At 57.6% G+C, this 11,536-nt stretch overlaps 3 protein-coding genes across 14 annotated transcripts in view; 1 reads left to right on the forward strand and 2 right to left on the reverse strand.

Annotated features, from left to right (window-relative positions):
• Positions 1-2,218, forward strand: part of TJAP1 (tight junction associated protein 1) — a 25,309-nt gene extending 23,091 nt beyond the window's left edge. For 10 of the 11 annotated variants that reach the window (XM_054698821.1, XM_054698823.1, XM_054698822.1 and 7 more), the window contains one exon: positions 307-2,218. In XM_054698821.1, coding sequence (XP_054554796.1) covers positions 307-1,392 — 1,086 coding nt within the window. In that variant the 3' untranslated portion in view covers positions 1,393-2,218. The remainder of the gene's footprint in view (positions 1-306) is intronic. The other variant, XM_054698826.1, reaches the window with a different exon arrangement.
• LRRC73 (leucine rich repeat containing 73) lies at positions 1,390-5,187 on the reverse strand. Its single transcript, XM_037519780.1, has 6 exons — positions 4,916-5,187; positions 4,232-4,392; positions 3,775-3,897; positions 3,331-3,431; positions 2,976-3,198; positions 1,390-2,824 (listed from the first exon to the last, which is right to left on the reverse strand). Exons 1-6 carry the CDS (start codon positions 5,185-5,187, stop codon positions 2,754-2,756), a joined length of 951 nt encoding a protein of 316 aa, XP_037375677.1. The 3' UTR covers positions 1,390-2,753.
• Positions 5,188-7,216: 2,029 nt separating this feature from the next.
• Positions 7,217-11,521, reverse strand: YIPF3 (Yip1 domain family member 3). Of its 2 annotated transcripts, none has more exons than XM_037519781.2 (9): positions 11,281-11,521; positions 10,489-10,686; positions 10,200-10,306; positions 8,937-8,982; positions 8,709-8,801; positions 8,422-8,553; positions 8,114-8,227; positions 7,791-7,914; positions 7,217-7,693 (listed from the first exon to the last, which is right to left on the reverse strand). In XM_037519781.2, the coding sequence occupies exons 1-9, from the start codon at positions 11,359-11,361 to the stop codon at positions 7,545-7,547; spliced, it is 1,044 nt and encodes a 347-aa protein (XP_037375678.1). In that variant the 5' UTR covers positions 11,362-11,521; the 3' UTR covers positions 7,217-7,544. The 2 variants fall into 2 exon arrangements, with proteins under 2 accessions (XP_037375678.1, XP_054554802.1); XM_054698827.1 differs by lacking the exon at positions 11,281-11,521 and adding an exon at positions 11,047-11,272.
• Between the last annotated feature and the right edge of the window lie 15 nt (positions 11,522-11,536).

Genomic DNA, 11,536 nt, shown 5'->3' on the forward strand with positions numbered 1-11,536 from the left:
CCATGTGGGTTTCTCCCTGGCCCGCCTGGAATCGAACCCGCGCTGCAGAGGCTGTGGACAGCTTCACAGTGCGGCGCTCAACCCGCTGCACCACCTGGGAGGCCCTAATCAGAAGCTTTGAGTTATTTTACCCCTGCTGAGCTTTAGTTTACTTGTGAGATGAGATAATACATTGCCATGGTGTGAAAACAGGCCAAGCACACAGTGGGACTTGAACGTAGTAACCACTACTTGTGCCATGAGTCAAGCTATCTTGGGCTGGGCATGTTCATATCTCTCTTCCCTCCTCCCCCTCCTTTACCCTAGCTGCCCTGTGAGCTGCAGGACATGGTTCGGAAGCACCTGCATAGTGGTCAAGAGGCTGCCAGCCCAGGCCCTGCTCCTGGCATGGCCCCGGGGGCCGTGGTGCCCACCTCGGTCATTGCCCGGGTATTGGAGAAGCCAGAGTCTCTCCTGCTCAATTCTGCCCAGTCAGGCAGTGCCGGGCACCCTTTGGCTGAAGATGTGTTTGTGCATGTGGACATGAGTGGAGGTGCCTTGGGTGACCCAGCCAGTCCCCCAGCCGCTGGCAGCCCCACCCCTCAACCCAATGGGGAGTGCACTACTGGGGGCTCCCCCGAAGAGGAGCTGCCCCTGCCAGCCTTTGAGAAACTCAGCCCTTACCCCACCCCATCTCCGCCACACCCACTGTACCCTGGCCGAAAGGTAATAGAGTTCTCCGAGGATAAGGTGCGAATCCCCCGCCACAGCCCCCTGCCCAACTGCACTTACGCTACCCGCCAGGCTATTTCCCTGAGCCTGGTGGAAGAAGGGAGTGAGCGAGGCCGCCCTAGCCCTGTGCCCAGCAGCCCTGCCTCAGCCCAGGCCTCACCCCACCACCACCCTAGCCCTGCCCCCTCAATACTGAGTGCCCCAGCCAGCTCTGCCAGCTCTGAGGAGGACCTGCTGGCTAGCTGGCAAAGGGCATTTGTGGACCGTACTCCACCACCGGCTGCTGTGACCCTGCGTACAGCCTTTGGACGTGACGCACTCCCTGAGCTGCAGCGCCATTTTGCCCTGCACCCTGGTGACAGAGTTGAGGAGCTTCAGGCCCCTTCTCCGCCTGCTGAGCGCGAGCTTTGGCCAGCAGCAGAACCTGGCCCTGTCTTTCTCAGGGAAGAGGGAGACGAGGAGCTGAATCTGCCTGCCAGTCTTGAGGAAGAGTGCCAGAGCCTGCTGCCCAGTGATAGTGGCACAGAGGAGGGACCTGGCACCTCCCACACTGAAGGCAGGGCCTGGCCCCTCCCTAGCTCCAGCCGCCCTCAGCGCAGCCCCAAAAGGATGGGGGTTCACCACCTACACCGCAAAGACAGCTTGACCCAGGCGCAGGAGCAGGGCAACTTGCTCAGCTAGGGCCCCCTTATTGCCTTCCTGCCACTGCTGCACTGGGACCCCAAGGTGGCCATACTCTTGCAGCTCAGGGTCTCCCACCCAACCCAAGCTCTTGAACTCGCCTCTCTCCAGACGCACTGACGGCTCTTCCTCTGTGGGTAGGTCAGGCCGTGGCCACATCAGGCCATTTGTCTGCATTGACTGACTGGCACCAGCTTGCCTCATGGTTTTTCCTTTTCTTGTTGGAGTATTTATTCTCCAAAGGTCACATGCAGTTGGGGTTCAAGATCTTCCAGTCAGCCCAGCCCAAATTGGGCTGTTCTGGGAGCTGAAGGGTTGATTACATCAGTGTTCATCCTCCATCCTTTTGTATCCACAAGTTTATGGGTTTTTTTTTTGTCTTTGTTGAGATTATTAACTTCCAATTTCTATTTTCCACTTTTTCCTTTCCCCCAAAATCTCAGCATGAACTGTTGCCTTCAGGGGGCCTGGCACAGCATTCCTGGGGGCCGTGAGGGAGAGGACGGACTCAGGCTTGAGCTGTTCCCTCCCTCCCTCTGGAAGGGAGAGGAGGGTGGACTTCAGGGGCCTCAAGGTGGGGCTCTAGGCGAGGCCTAGCCCCCCTTCTAACCTTGGCTCTAGACTGTTACTCCCAGCTTTGGGAAATTTTCACATGGATGATTATTTCAAAATTAAACTATTTTACTGGTATGACCTACTTCGTCTATTAGTGCTTTTTCCCACCATTCTTCGCCCTGTTCTTGAGTATTTCGAATACTCGAGTATTTCAATACTTGTGTCCCCGTCTTTGCTGGCGACTCCCTTGCCCACACCAACTGTGCTTCCCTGGGCACGGCAGCAGGCCGTAGAGAGGGTGTCAGATGAACATGACGGGACCCCTGAGTCTCTCATTGAGGTGGGGTCCAGCCTAGCTCGGGGGGTGAGTTCTTTACCCTAGTTATGATCCTTGTAGGGCAGGTGTTAACCCAGAAGCCAGGTCCTAGAAATTGGAGGTTTGGGACCAAAAGTTGCTGCCTCGAGCTTGGATTATGGAGTGACACTGCCCTCTAGTGGTGCCTACTGGTAGTTCCGATTCCTCCCCTTCTGCCAGCCCCCGCCAGTGATCACAGCCACACACCGCATTGTATAGTTGATAAAATCTCTTCCCAACCAGCGGGCTGCAGCCAGAGCTGCCAACAAGTCCAGAGGCATTGCCTTGGCTTTAAGTGCCCCCAAGACAGTCACAGCTTCCAGAGCCACCACAATGCCAGGAGCTGCCAGAGCCCCAGGCACCCACCCCCAATCCCCATCCCCAATTGCCAGGGCCTAACCCTGGTGTCTGGGGCAAGATAAATATGATGCGCAGAGGCCCAAGTGGAGAGTCACATCTCGGTCTCAGCCAACAGACTGTCCCCTAGTCCTGACGTCATTAGCACCATCTGAGAGCTGGGATCTGTGGAAGGGCAGAGGGTGTTCAGACCACCATTCACTCCTCCATTGGGGGTCACAACTAGCTTGAGAGATGTTTTAGGTTTCCCATACACACACTCCCTTATTCCAAACCTCCTCCAGACCTGCCTCTGATCATCCCTGGGGGCTCTTACCGCTGGGACACATCCAGGAGCTGCTGCCCCTCTGGTGGGCAGCAGGCTCCCGCCCTCTCTGTCGTTCCTGGGTGTCTCCAGCCCCACCTGCCACCTCTTCCTCCTCTTCTCCCTCGGAGAGGAGGTCACAGATCTGCTGCTGTAGCTCTGGGCTAATGCTGTTCTCAGCCAACACCAGGCTCCGCAAAGCTGTGGGGTAATTTTCTACCATGTCCAGCAGGGTCTGATGTGATGAAGAGTATAGGAAAGGATGAACACAGTTAAGGTGGCTCTTCACACTCCAACCTGCCAATCCTCAATATGTGCATGGCCTTCACCCAACTCCTGGCCTTCCCCAAACATGATAATGTCTCACCTGGGCTGATTGGTTGGTGAGCCCAGTGCCCTCCAAGTCTAGGACCTCCAAGGTGCGGCTGGAGGCCACGGCAACAGCCAGCATCCCTGCCACGTGGTCACCTGGGGAGACAGCACACACACTCACGCATAGGCCAAATAACACTTCTTCCCCTGCAGCCTCCCCATTGCTCTAATGACCACTCCCAGGCCTGGAATCCCTGACTGTGGTAGGTGGCCAGGAAGGGGCACTGTGGTTGATGAGTGAATGGATGAAGCAAGGCAGGACCAGGGATGGTGACTGATGGTTTTGGTCTATCTGTAGGTCATCTGGTCCGCTGCACAGAGGTTCCTCAGTTACCTCCAGATCACCTTCCTTCCTCCCCTCCCCAGTGTGGGGGTTGCTATGGCAGTTATTGGATGGGGAGGGGCGGTGAGAATTGAAGGGGGCTTTCTTGAGCCTCACCCAAGGGGTTGTAGTCCAGATTGAGGACGCGGACCTGGGAGCTGTGGGCCACTGCAATGGCGAGACGGCTCCAGCCCTTAGGGGTGATGCCAGGATTGGCACTCAGTGTTAGTTCCTTCAGGCCTGGACAGCATCAATGGAGAAGTCAGGATGGAGATCAGGCTCTCCTTAAGCCTTCCTCCCAACCCCCACATCTCGGGTGTCCACAGTGGCTGGGAGTCACCCCACCCCCACTGCAGAGCTTCAGAACCATTAGACCCATGACTTCCCTGCCCATCCCAGCCTGGATTCCTGAGTCTCCATCTTGCTCAGCCCCCAATCCTCCCTCCTGAGAGGAATTTTAAAACATTCTTACCCACACTGTGAGAGCCCTCAGCTCTGGCCCACGCTCTCTGCCCTCTGTACTTAACTTTTCATCAAAGTTACAACAGCCCAAGCTCCCACAGGGCCTGCTCACCAGACTTGGCCCCGTCTGGGGGGAGGAGGCCACAGATGAGGTTGATGGCTTCATCACCCAGCATGCAGTCCCCCAGGTCCAGAGCCACAAGAGCAGGGTGGAGGGCCAGGGCTGGGTTCAACAAGGCCAGCCCGGCATCTGTCAGGGGGCTGCCGTGCAGGCTGGGGGTGAAAGTAGGGAGCAGAAGTTATTGCAGTCATGGATTCTGAGGGAGCGCAGATAGACAAGGAATAATTAGGTTTCTTTTCTGGGGTAGGTACCGAGATTCAGGACAGATCACAGAGAAGGGGCGTGTGGATGGTGGATTGGAATTCTTTTGTGGGCACAATGTAGGGACAGGGGTCTAGACCTTAAGGAGTCTTCCTTCTTGGAAACTGAGGTGCTGCCCCTGAGAAGGCAATGCGTGTGGTAGGAAGGGAGGGATCCGTGTCCTGCCAGGAAGGGGTGGGTATCCGATCTCTTTTGGGGTGGGGCTGCCGTGTGCAAAGTCTGGAGATGAAGCAGGTACTTGGAGGGTGCTGTGCAGGCATGGGTAGAGGGACAAGCGGTGTGTGTAAGGGGTGAGGTGAGAAGGCAGGCTGCTGGAAAGACAGGTAAGGAAGGTGTGTGGAGGTGAGGCGGCGACAGGGGCAGGGCGAGGTGGGGTGCAGTGCCCGGGACCCCCTCGCGAGAGAGCGCACTCACAAGAGGGACTGGATGGAGCGGTTGGTCCGCAGCGCTTCCGCCAGCTGCTTGATACGGTTGGGGCTGGACACGACGCCCAGGTTAAGGTTGAGCTGCGCCAGGGACGTGGCCCCCGCCAGGGCCCTGCAGATGCGGCTGAAGTCGCGGTCGCAGAGGCGGCAGCCGCGCAGCGAGAGCAGGCGCACGGCGTTGTCGCGCAGGCCGCGGCAGATGTCCCGCACCTCGGCGCCTGACAGCGGCTCCCCCGAAATCTGGATGGAGCTGGGCAGCATCGTCCCCACCGCTGGGCCGCCGGGGCCGGGGCCGGGGCCCGGGCCGCGGGCGAGGTCGGCGGGGCCGCGGGCGGGGTCGGGGCTGGGGTCGGGGCTGGGGTCGGGGCCGGGGTCGCGGCCGGGGCGGGGGCCGGGGCGGGGGCAGGGGCGCGGGCGGGGGCGGCGCCGGCGGGGGCGGGGATGGCGGGGGCGGCCGCGGCGAGGGGGAGCGCCTGGGTCCGGGCCGGAGCCCGCCGGGGCTGCCGAGGCGCCGGGGTCGCCCGCCGGGCTGGGGCCGCGCGGGGCTGGGGCCCGGGCGGACCGTGCCGTCCGTGTCTGGGCGGCGGGCAGGGGCGCGATCCGCAGCCGGGCAGGCGCCGCTCCGCACTAGTCCTCGTCCCTCGAGGTCGCGGCGGCTGCTCGGGGGCCTCTGCTCAGGGCGCGGGGGGCCGGTCTTCGCCCGGAGGCCGCATCCGCTCCCTCCCTCGCTCCGGCCCGGCTTCCCCTACTCCCTGCAGGGAGAGCCCGGGGCGGGCGGGCCGGCGGGCGGCAGCTCCGGCTCCGGCCGCCGCTCCGGAGCGGGCGGCGGGTTCCCATGGCAACGGCCGCGTCAGCGTCACTCGCCCCGCCCCTGCCCTGCGAGGGCCACGCGGGTCCACGAGGCTCGCGTACGCCGGGCGGCCGGGGCGCTGCGCGGCCCTTCCCTCCCGGGCGAGGGGCCGGGGGCAGAGAGGGCGGCCGGGGACCCGCCGGGGCGCGGGGGGACGGCGGCGCGCCCCGCGGAGATGGCGTTGGCGAGCACTCCGCAAGACCTTCGCCCATTCCCGTCGTTCCTCATCCCCGAGGGCAGCGCCCGGGGCCCTTCGCCTGCATCCCGGGCACGCCCGCCCGCCCGGCCAGAAGCCCCCAGAGCCCTTTATTCACGCCCGCCGGGTCCTGGCGCCCCCACCCCGGTGACCAAAGGCGTAGCTTGCGCGCGTTTTCCAGCCCGAGCACCTCCCCGCGTGCCCGCGCCAAGATGGCGGCCTCGCAGCCGCTGCCCCGGGCGCCAGTGCCGGGCAGAGGCCGAGGCGACCCGAGCTGCCAGGCACGCAGCAAGTCCAGAGGGTCCCGGGGCAGGCGAGCGGCAGGTGGATGCAGGCTGCGGTAAAGCCTCTTTCCCAGGTATCTTGTTGGTACCGCTCTGAGCGTCTCAGCACTTGAGACTGGGCCAGGCGAAATAAAGGGGCTGCCCGCCAGGATCGGGGCCGCGGAAAGTGGCCTGGAGCTCGTGGGACGGCACCTGCCTACGAGGGCAGTGCTGCTAGAACTTTGTGCACTGGTGAGGCCGTGGGGGCCTCCCATGAAATAGGGCAAATGAAAGCCTGCCTTCGTCCCTTTATTTAGGAGTGAGAAGTGCTGACCTAGATTTACTAGGTAACGGCATTTTTTAAAACATTGTATTTATATATTACAAAATAAAGGCCAAAGACCCTATTCTAACCACCACCTGAGTGAACTCAAATGGAGAGTCATGGGTGGTGGGAGTGGATGGTGCTGTGTTTGGGGTGGTTGTTTTTAAGAGTAAACAGCACTCTTGAAGAGGAAGGGCAAAGAAGACTTCTGAAGAGAGCTTTGTTCCTCTTGCTCCAGTAAAACCAGGGCAGTCAAGCTTCAGTAGTGAGCTCCGGCAGAAAGCTGTGTAGCCCTACACAGTGGCCCAGGTGCATAAAGGCCTTGTAATGACGTGGGATTGAATCTGGAAGTTCTTGTCTAATCGCCTTCACTCCATCGGCTCTGAGGCTGAGCCAACTCAAGCTCAGTGCACTGTTCCATCAGACTTTCGGTTCTTGTGTCTCAGGCCTCTTTGCAGCTCCATGGGGCCAGGCGTTACCCCTGCCCTCAAGGACAGGTTACCTGTTAGGCTGCTGCCTTCAGTGTAGACTGACGCTGTCTCGCCTTCATCCTACTGGGATGAGGGCATAAGAAAGGCAAAATATGATGTTACCACCACTGGTAAGAGTGCAGGAAGTAGGGTGGCAGGGAGGACCACTGAAATGGTAGCTGCAGCTCCAGACTTCAATCAGTATTTTAATTACAAGTCTATATTTAGCAAGACAATGTGGGAGAGATAAAGAGGAAGGAAGGGGCAGGTGGTGAGAGGGCCTCGGAGGAGCTGACCCATTTTCCATCCTGGCTGCAGAGCCCTGCAGTCCTGGCCAGGAGTTCCTGGCCTTGTGCCCTTCAGAAGCCCTCACAGGCATCAAGGAGATGCTTAAATGGCTGCAGCTTTGGGGCAGCTGCAGACCCCAGCAAAGAAACACTTGTCGTCAGTACTGTCCTTTAATCTTCACCGCCGCAGCTGAGGGAAGGGGGCCGGCCAAGGTTTCCAGGTAGGGTCAGTGTGACTGCAGGGTCACCACAACAGCCTTGGCTGTGGCGTTGAGCACGGCAGCGGGAAGCCTAGCAGCAGGGAGCACAGCTGGGATGTCTCTGGGAACCCTCTGCATGGGTGGGATGTTGGGACCCTCCAGTGTGTCCAGGATCCCTGAAAGGAGGAGGATGGAAGGTGAGAGAGAGCTGGCCGGGCCCTGTAAGCGGCTGTTCTCCATCTCCCCCGTACCAGGCCCTCTCCTGTCACTTACCCTCTACCACTTTGTGGTAGGCAAAATGCAGATAGAGCAGGAAGAGCATGTGCAGGGCAGCCAGGGTGCCACAAAGGAGCAGCCGCTGTGTGGGACCCACAGTCCGTGACACCAACACTGCCACCTAAGGCCACAGGAATACAGCTGACAGAGCCTGGCTCCAAAATGAGCCACATGCAGAAAACAGTCCTACTTGAAGCAGAACTATCTCTGGGCTCTTCCCTCCCATTCAGAGTCCTGTGTAGGAGTCAGATGGCGCTCTGGGCTGTTTTCCCAACTCTATGGAAGGGCAGCCCACTCCGGAAACCTGGTACCCAGCTTACCATGCGCAGGGTGGAGAGCCCACCCACCAGCAGCCAGAAGAGGTAGAAGAGGGCATGAAGGTGGATGTTATAGGTGATGAACAGGACAATGCAGTGCCCAAAGAGGCCATAGCCCTAGGATAAAGAACAGTGGAGAGGAAAATCACTCAGGCTGGGCTGGCCTCTGGACCCTCATGGGGCCTCTGAGAAACAAATGGTCCACTAGCCAGCTCTCCCCATTCTGACCTTGGGCCTCAGAGCAGAGGCAAACCAAGGCTTGGCTACTCTTTTAAGATCACCCTTGCCCACCATCATGCTCAATTCCTTACCAGCAGTGCCAGCATCTGGAGCATGGTGATTTGGGCGTTGCACAGGTAGGCGAGGAAGTAAATGAAGGATGAGACGCCCAGCCAGTAGCCAAAGCAGGTGCCAATGGCTGTGCCCATCAGAGTGCCCTCGCGCTGTGGGGTAAAGGCTCTACTTAGTCCTGGGGGGGACCTCTGGTCTCAGCCCCAGGGCCTGCCTCAGGGGCCACTTCTACCTCACTTCACCATTATCTCCTTGGGCAGCTTTCAACTCTGTTCAGCCACCCCCCAAAGTCCTCTGTCCTGCTTACGATAATGGTATCGGATGTCTTCATCCCGTGGAGGAGGATGGCAACCAGCGTGAAAACCAGCATGAGAGGTCCATAGAGCTCACCTGCAATTTTCTGTCAATATACCAAGTCATTTAGGCTGGAGGGCACAATGGCTCTTCTGTTTATGCTTCCCAGACTTTGCCTGGTGGCCCACCCTCTGCCCTAGTGCCTCCCCGGGCTCCTCCAGACATGCTACCGCCAATTCACCTGGGGGAAGTTGACCATCTTGATAGGGATCATGGACTCCAGAAGCCTGGGAGAGGAGAGGAGAGATGAGAGCAGAGGCAGTACTAGGCTATGAGGTTCTGGAAGGGCTGAATCTTATTCCTCTAACTCCAGAGAACATGCTGGATGGTAAAGGGAGAAGAGGATAGTAAAGACAGACAGCGAATGAGGAATCACTTCCTTGTCTCTACCCCAGGAAGGTCAAACCTCTGATGCCGTGCTGTCAGATGCAGCGGCAACATGGAGACTCGGAGTCCATCTGGGCCTTGATGATTTAGCTATTCCACCTGCTCCCCTTTAGGAGTTAGGCAACCTGAGTAGAAAATGCCCAGTATTCAGGGCTGTGATGGCGGAGCCTTGGGCAGGGTTTAGAGGGAAAGTTACTTGCTTCCTGCCTCTTCCTGCTTACCATTCCTCCAGGCACCACTGAGAATTTTCTTGAAAAATGTACTTGAAGTGGTATGAAAATTCCAGGCAGAAGGAAAGGGAAGTACAAGTCACCCCCCACTCTCGTGGGTGGCTAAGTCTTAATAATACCTTGGATTTTGGCAAGATTTTACTTCCTCAGGAAACCTGCCCTGTGCCACCCTCCAGCCTACGCTGCGTCCTCCTGTGTGCCCCTTCACAGCAAATGAGCGCTCTATTATATTGTCCTCGAGGGCTAAGCTTCCACTGATCTTCACCACTGAATCAGACACCAGCCAGAAAGCAGTAAAGTGTCCAGCACAGAGCAAAGGCTTATTACTTGCTGAATGGTACTACATATTTAATAAGCCCTGATTAAGTAAAACAATAAACAAAGATCAAACCAAGATCAAATCCAGTTCTTGAAAATCATTCAACAACTATTAATGTTCTAGGACTGTTATGGTGCTAAGAATAGAAAGATAGACCAAAGCCTACTTTCGAGGAGATATTCGAGGAGACAGACCCAGGAATAAGTATAGCATTTGACAGGAGTGCCAGAAGACAACATCGTGGGGCTGGGACTGAGGAGTTGGAAGCAAAGAAATGATACTTCAGCTAGATTTTGAGGAAAGATGAGCAAATGACTACATGGAGGGAAGGCAATGTTTTATCACCACTTCCTGATCCTGTGTTCTGGCTGGTAAGAGGTATGGTGTGCAATGACGAGGGCTGGTAGGGTCATGTAGAGAACAGTCGAAAGGCTTGTTTTCTGGATGTATTTTTAGACACAAAGCTAGATGTTAAGAGGACAGCTTCTGTCAGGAGAAGGATCCTCACCTGCTGCGCACCTGGGCAGGCTCCACATCAAAGTAGGGTCTCAGGATGTCGATGTTGGCGTATAAGCTGAAGGCCCTGGAAGCTTGTCTCTTCCCTGCCTGCCACATCTGAAGTAAGGAAGATGGGGGTTGGTAGGTATTATGAGGCTCTTGGTTCTAGGCCCTGTGTATTTTCTGTTGGATTTCTACGTGGTTCTAACTGAACAATCTGGGGTGAACTTAACCAACACCAGAACCTGAGGCCGACCTCGGTGTACTTTTCTGCTTGCCAGGGATCTGATCTTGCTTACCTGATCAGCCACCTGCCGGCTCAGCTGTCCCTTGAAGCCCTTCATTCCCAGGAACTCTCCATCCTCTTCTTCAGCAGCAGCTGCATCGGCATCTACTTCTTCCTCCCGCAGACGCTGATGCAGCTCACCCATATCTTCGAAGCTAGAGCCTGAGGTATCATCCATGTTCTCCATGTCAATCACTGCTGAGCCCCCACCCTGTGAAGACAATGGCTCCTGGAGTGCAGGATCTTTCTGCTCTGCCTCTACTCATTTCAGGATTTGGGGTATAGTTCTTCCATTGCTAGGGTTGGGACTTAGAATCACCATATATCATGCGACTCTCTTTGCCTCGTTTGCTCTCAGACCCCTTTCTTGCTAGCTTTCACTCTTTTTTAGCTTAGAAAACTTGCGAACTGTCTTTCATTCATATCTTTCTCTTACCTTCCCTATGGAAGTCTCAAAGGGCTGCTAAATCGCCAGTTTCCTCTGCCTTTACCCAGCCCCAAACAAAGCTGTGCAGTTTTTTAATCCGTGCCCGTGAATCCCGCCCCTTTGCCATGCCCAAGCCCGACCGACCTCTTGTCCCAAGAGCGGGCGATTCCAGGCTCTGAGGCTGTCGGGCTGGAGTACCCGTCTGAACCTTTAAGGCCAGCACTAGCTCCACTGACTTGTGTGTGCACGACCACCCAAAGGAGAGGAAAGGTGTTGCAAATGGAGCAGCCTTTCAGGCCTCGAGAGAGAATCCTTACGTCACTTCAGGACGGCTGCCAGCTCTGGGACTGCTGGCAAGAGGAGCCTCAGGGCCATTACCTGGATGTTTTCTTCGAACCCTCCCCATTCCGGGCCGGCCCCGTTTCGGGCGCCGCCACCCGGCGCCGCCGTAGTTGCCATGTCCCTTGAGGGGTCCCGTCGCTGAAGCCCGCGCTAATTCCGCGCGCCGACTTGCTGGAGAGACGTCGGCCGGAGGGAGTGAGAAGTCCAGGGGCCGGACGGAGATGCGGGATGAGCCGGAACGCAAAAAGGAGAAACCCGGATGTTTGGTCAAATTGATTTCCGGAAGCTGGGG

This window comes from Talpa occidentalis, unplaced genomic scaffold (genome assembly GCF_014898055.3).
Source record: "Talpa occidentalis isolate TD23 unplaced genomic scaffold, MPIMG_talOcc4v2.1 talOcc4.2, whole genome shotgun sequence".
In the NCBI taxonomy this organism is placed as follows: Eukaryota; Metazoa; Chordata; class Mammalia; order Eulipotyphla; family Talpidae; genus Talpa; species Talpa occidentalis.

Excerpts from the sequence above, each read along its gene's own strand:
- LRRC73 (XM_037519780.1), bottom strand. The coding sequence starts at position 5,187 with ATGCTGCCCAGCTCCATCCAGATTTCGGGGGAGCCGCTGTCAGGCGCC. Across the intron at positions 3,199-3,330 it reads TCACCAACCAATCAGCCCAG|ACCCTGCTGGACATGGTAGA; the intron begins GTGAGACATTAT and ends TCATCACATCAG. Across the intron at positions 2,825-2,975 it reads CTCCTGGATGTGTCCCAGCG|ATCCCAGCTCTCAGATGGTG; the intron begins GTAAGAGCCCCC and ends GCCCTTCCACAG.
- YIPF3 (XM_037519781.2), bottom strand. The coding sequence starts at position 11,361 with ATGGCAACTACGGCGGCGCCGGGTGGCGGCGCCCGAAACGGGGCCGGC. Across the intron at positions 8,554-8,708 it reads AGACATCCGATACCATTATC|CGCGAGGGCACTCTGATGGG; the intron begins GTAAGCAGGACA and ends TTTACCCCACAG. Across the intron at positions 7,915-8,113 it reads GGCTCTCCACCCTGCGCATG|GTGGCAGTGTTGGTGTCACG; the intron begins GTAAGCTGGGTA and ends CTGTGGCCTTAG.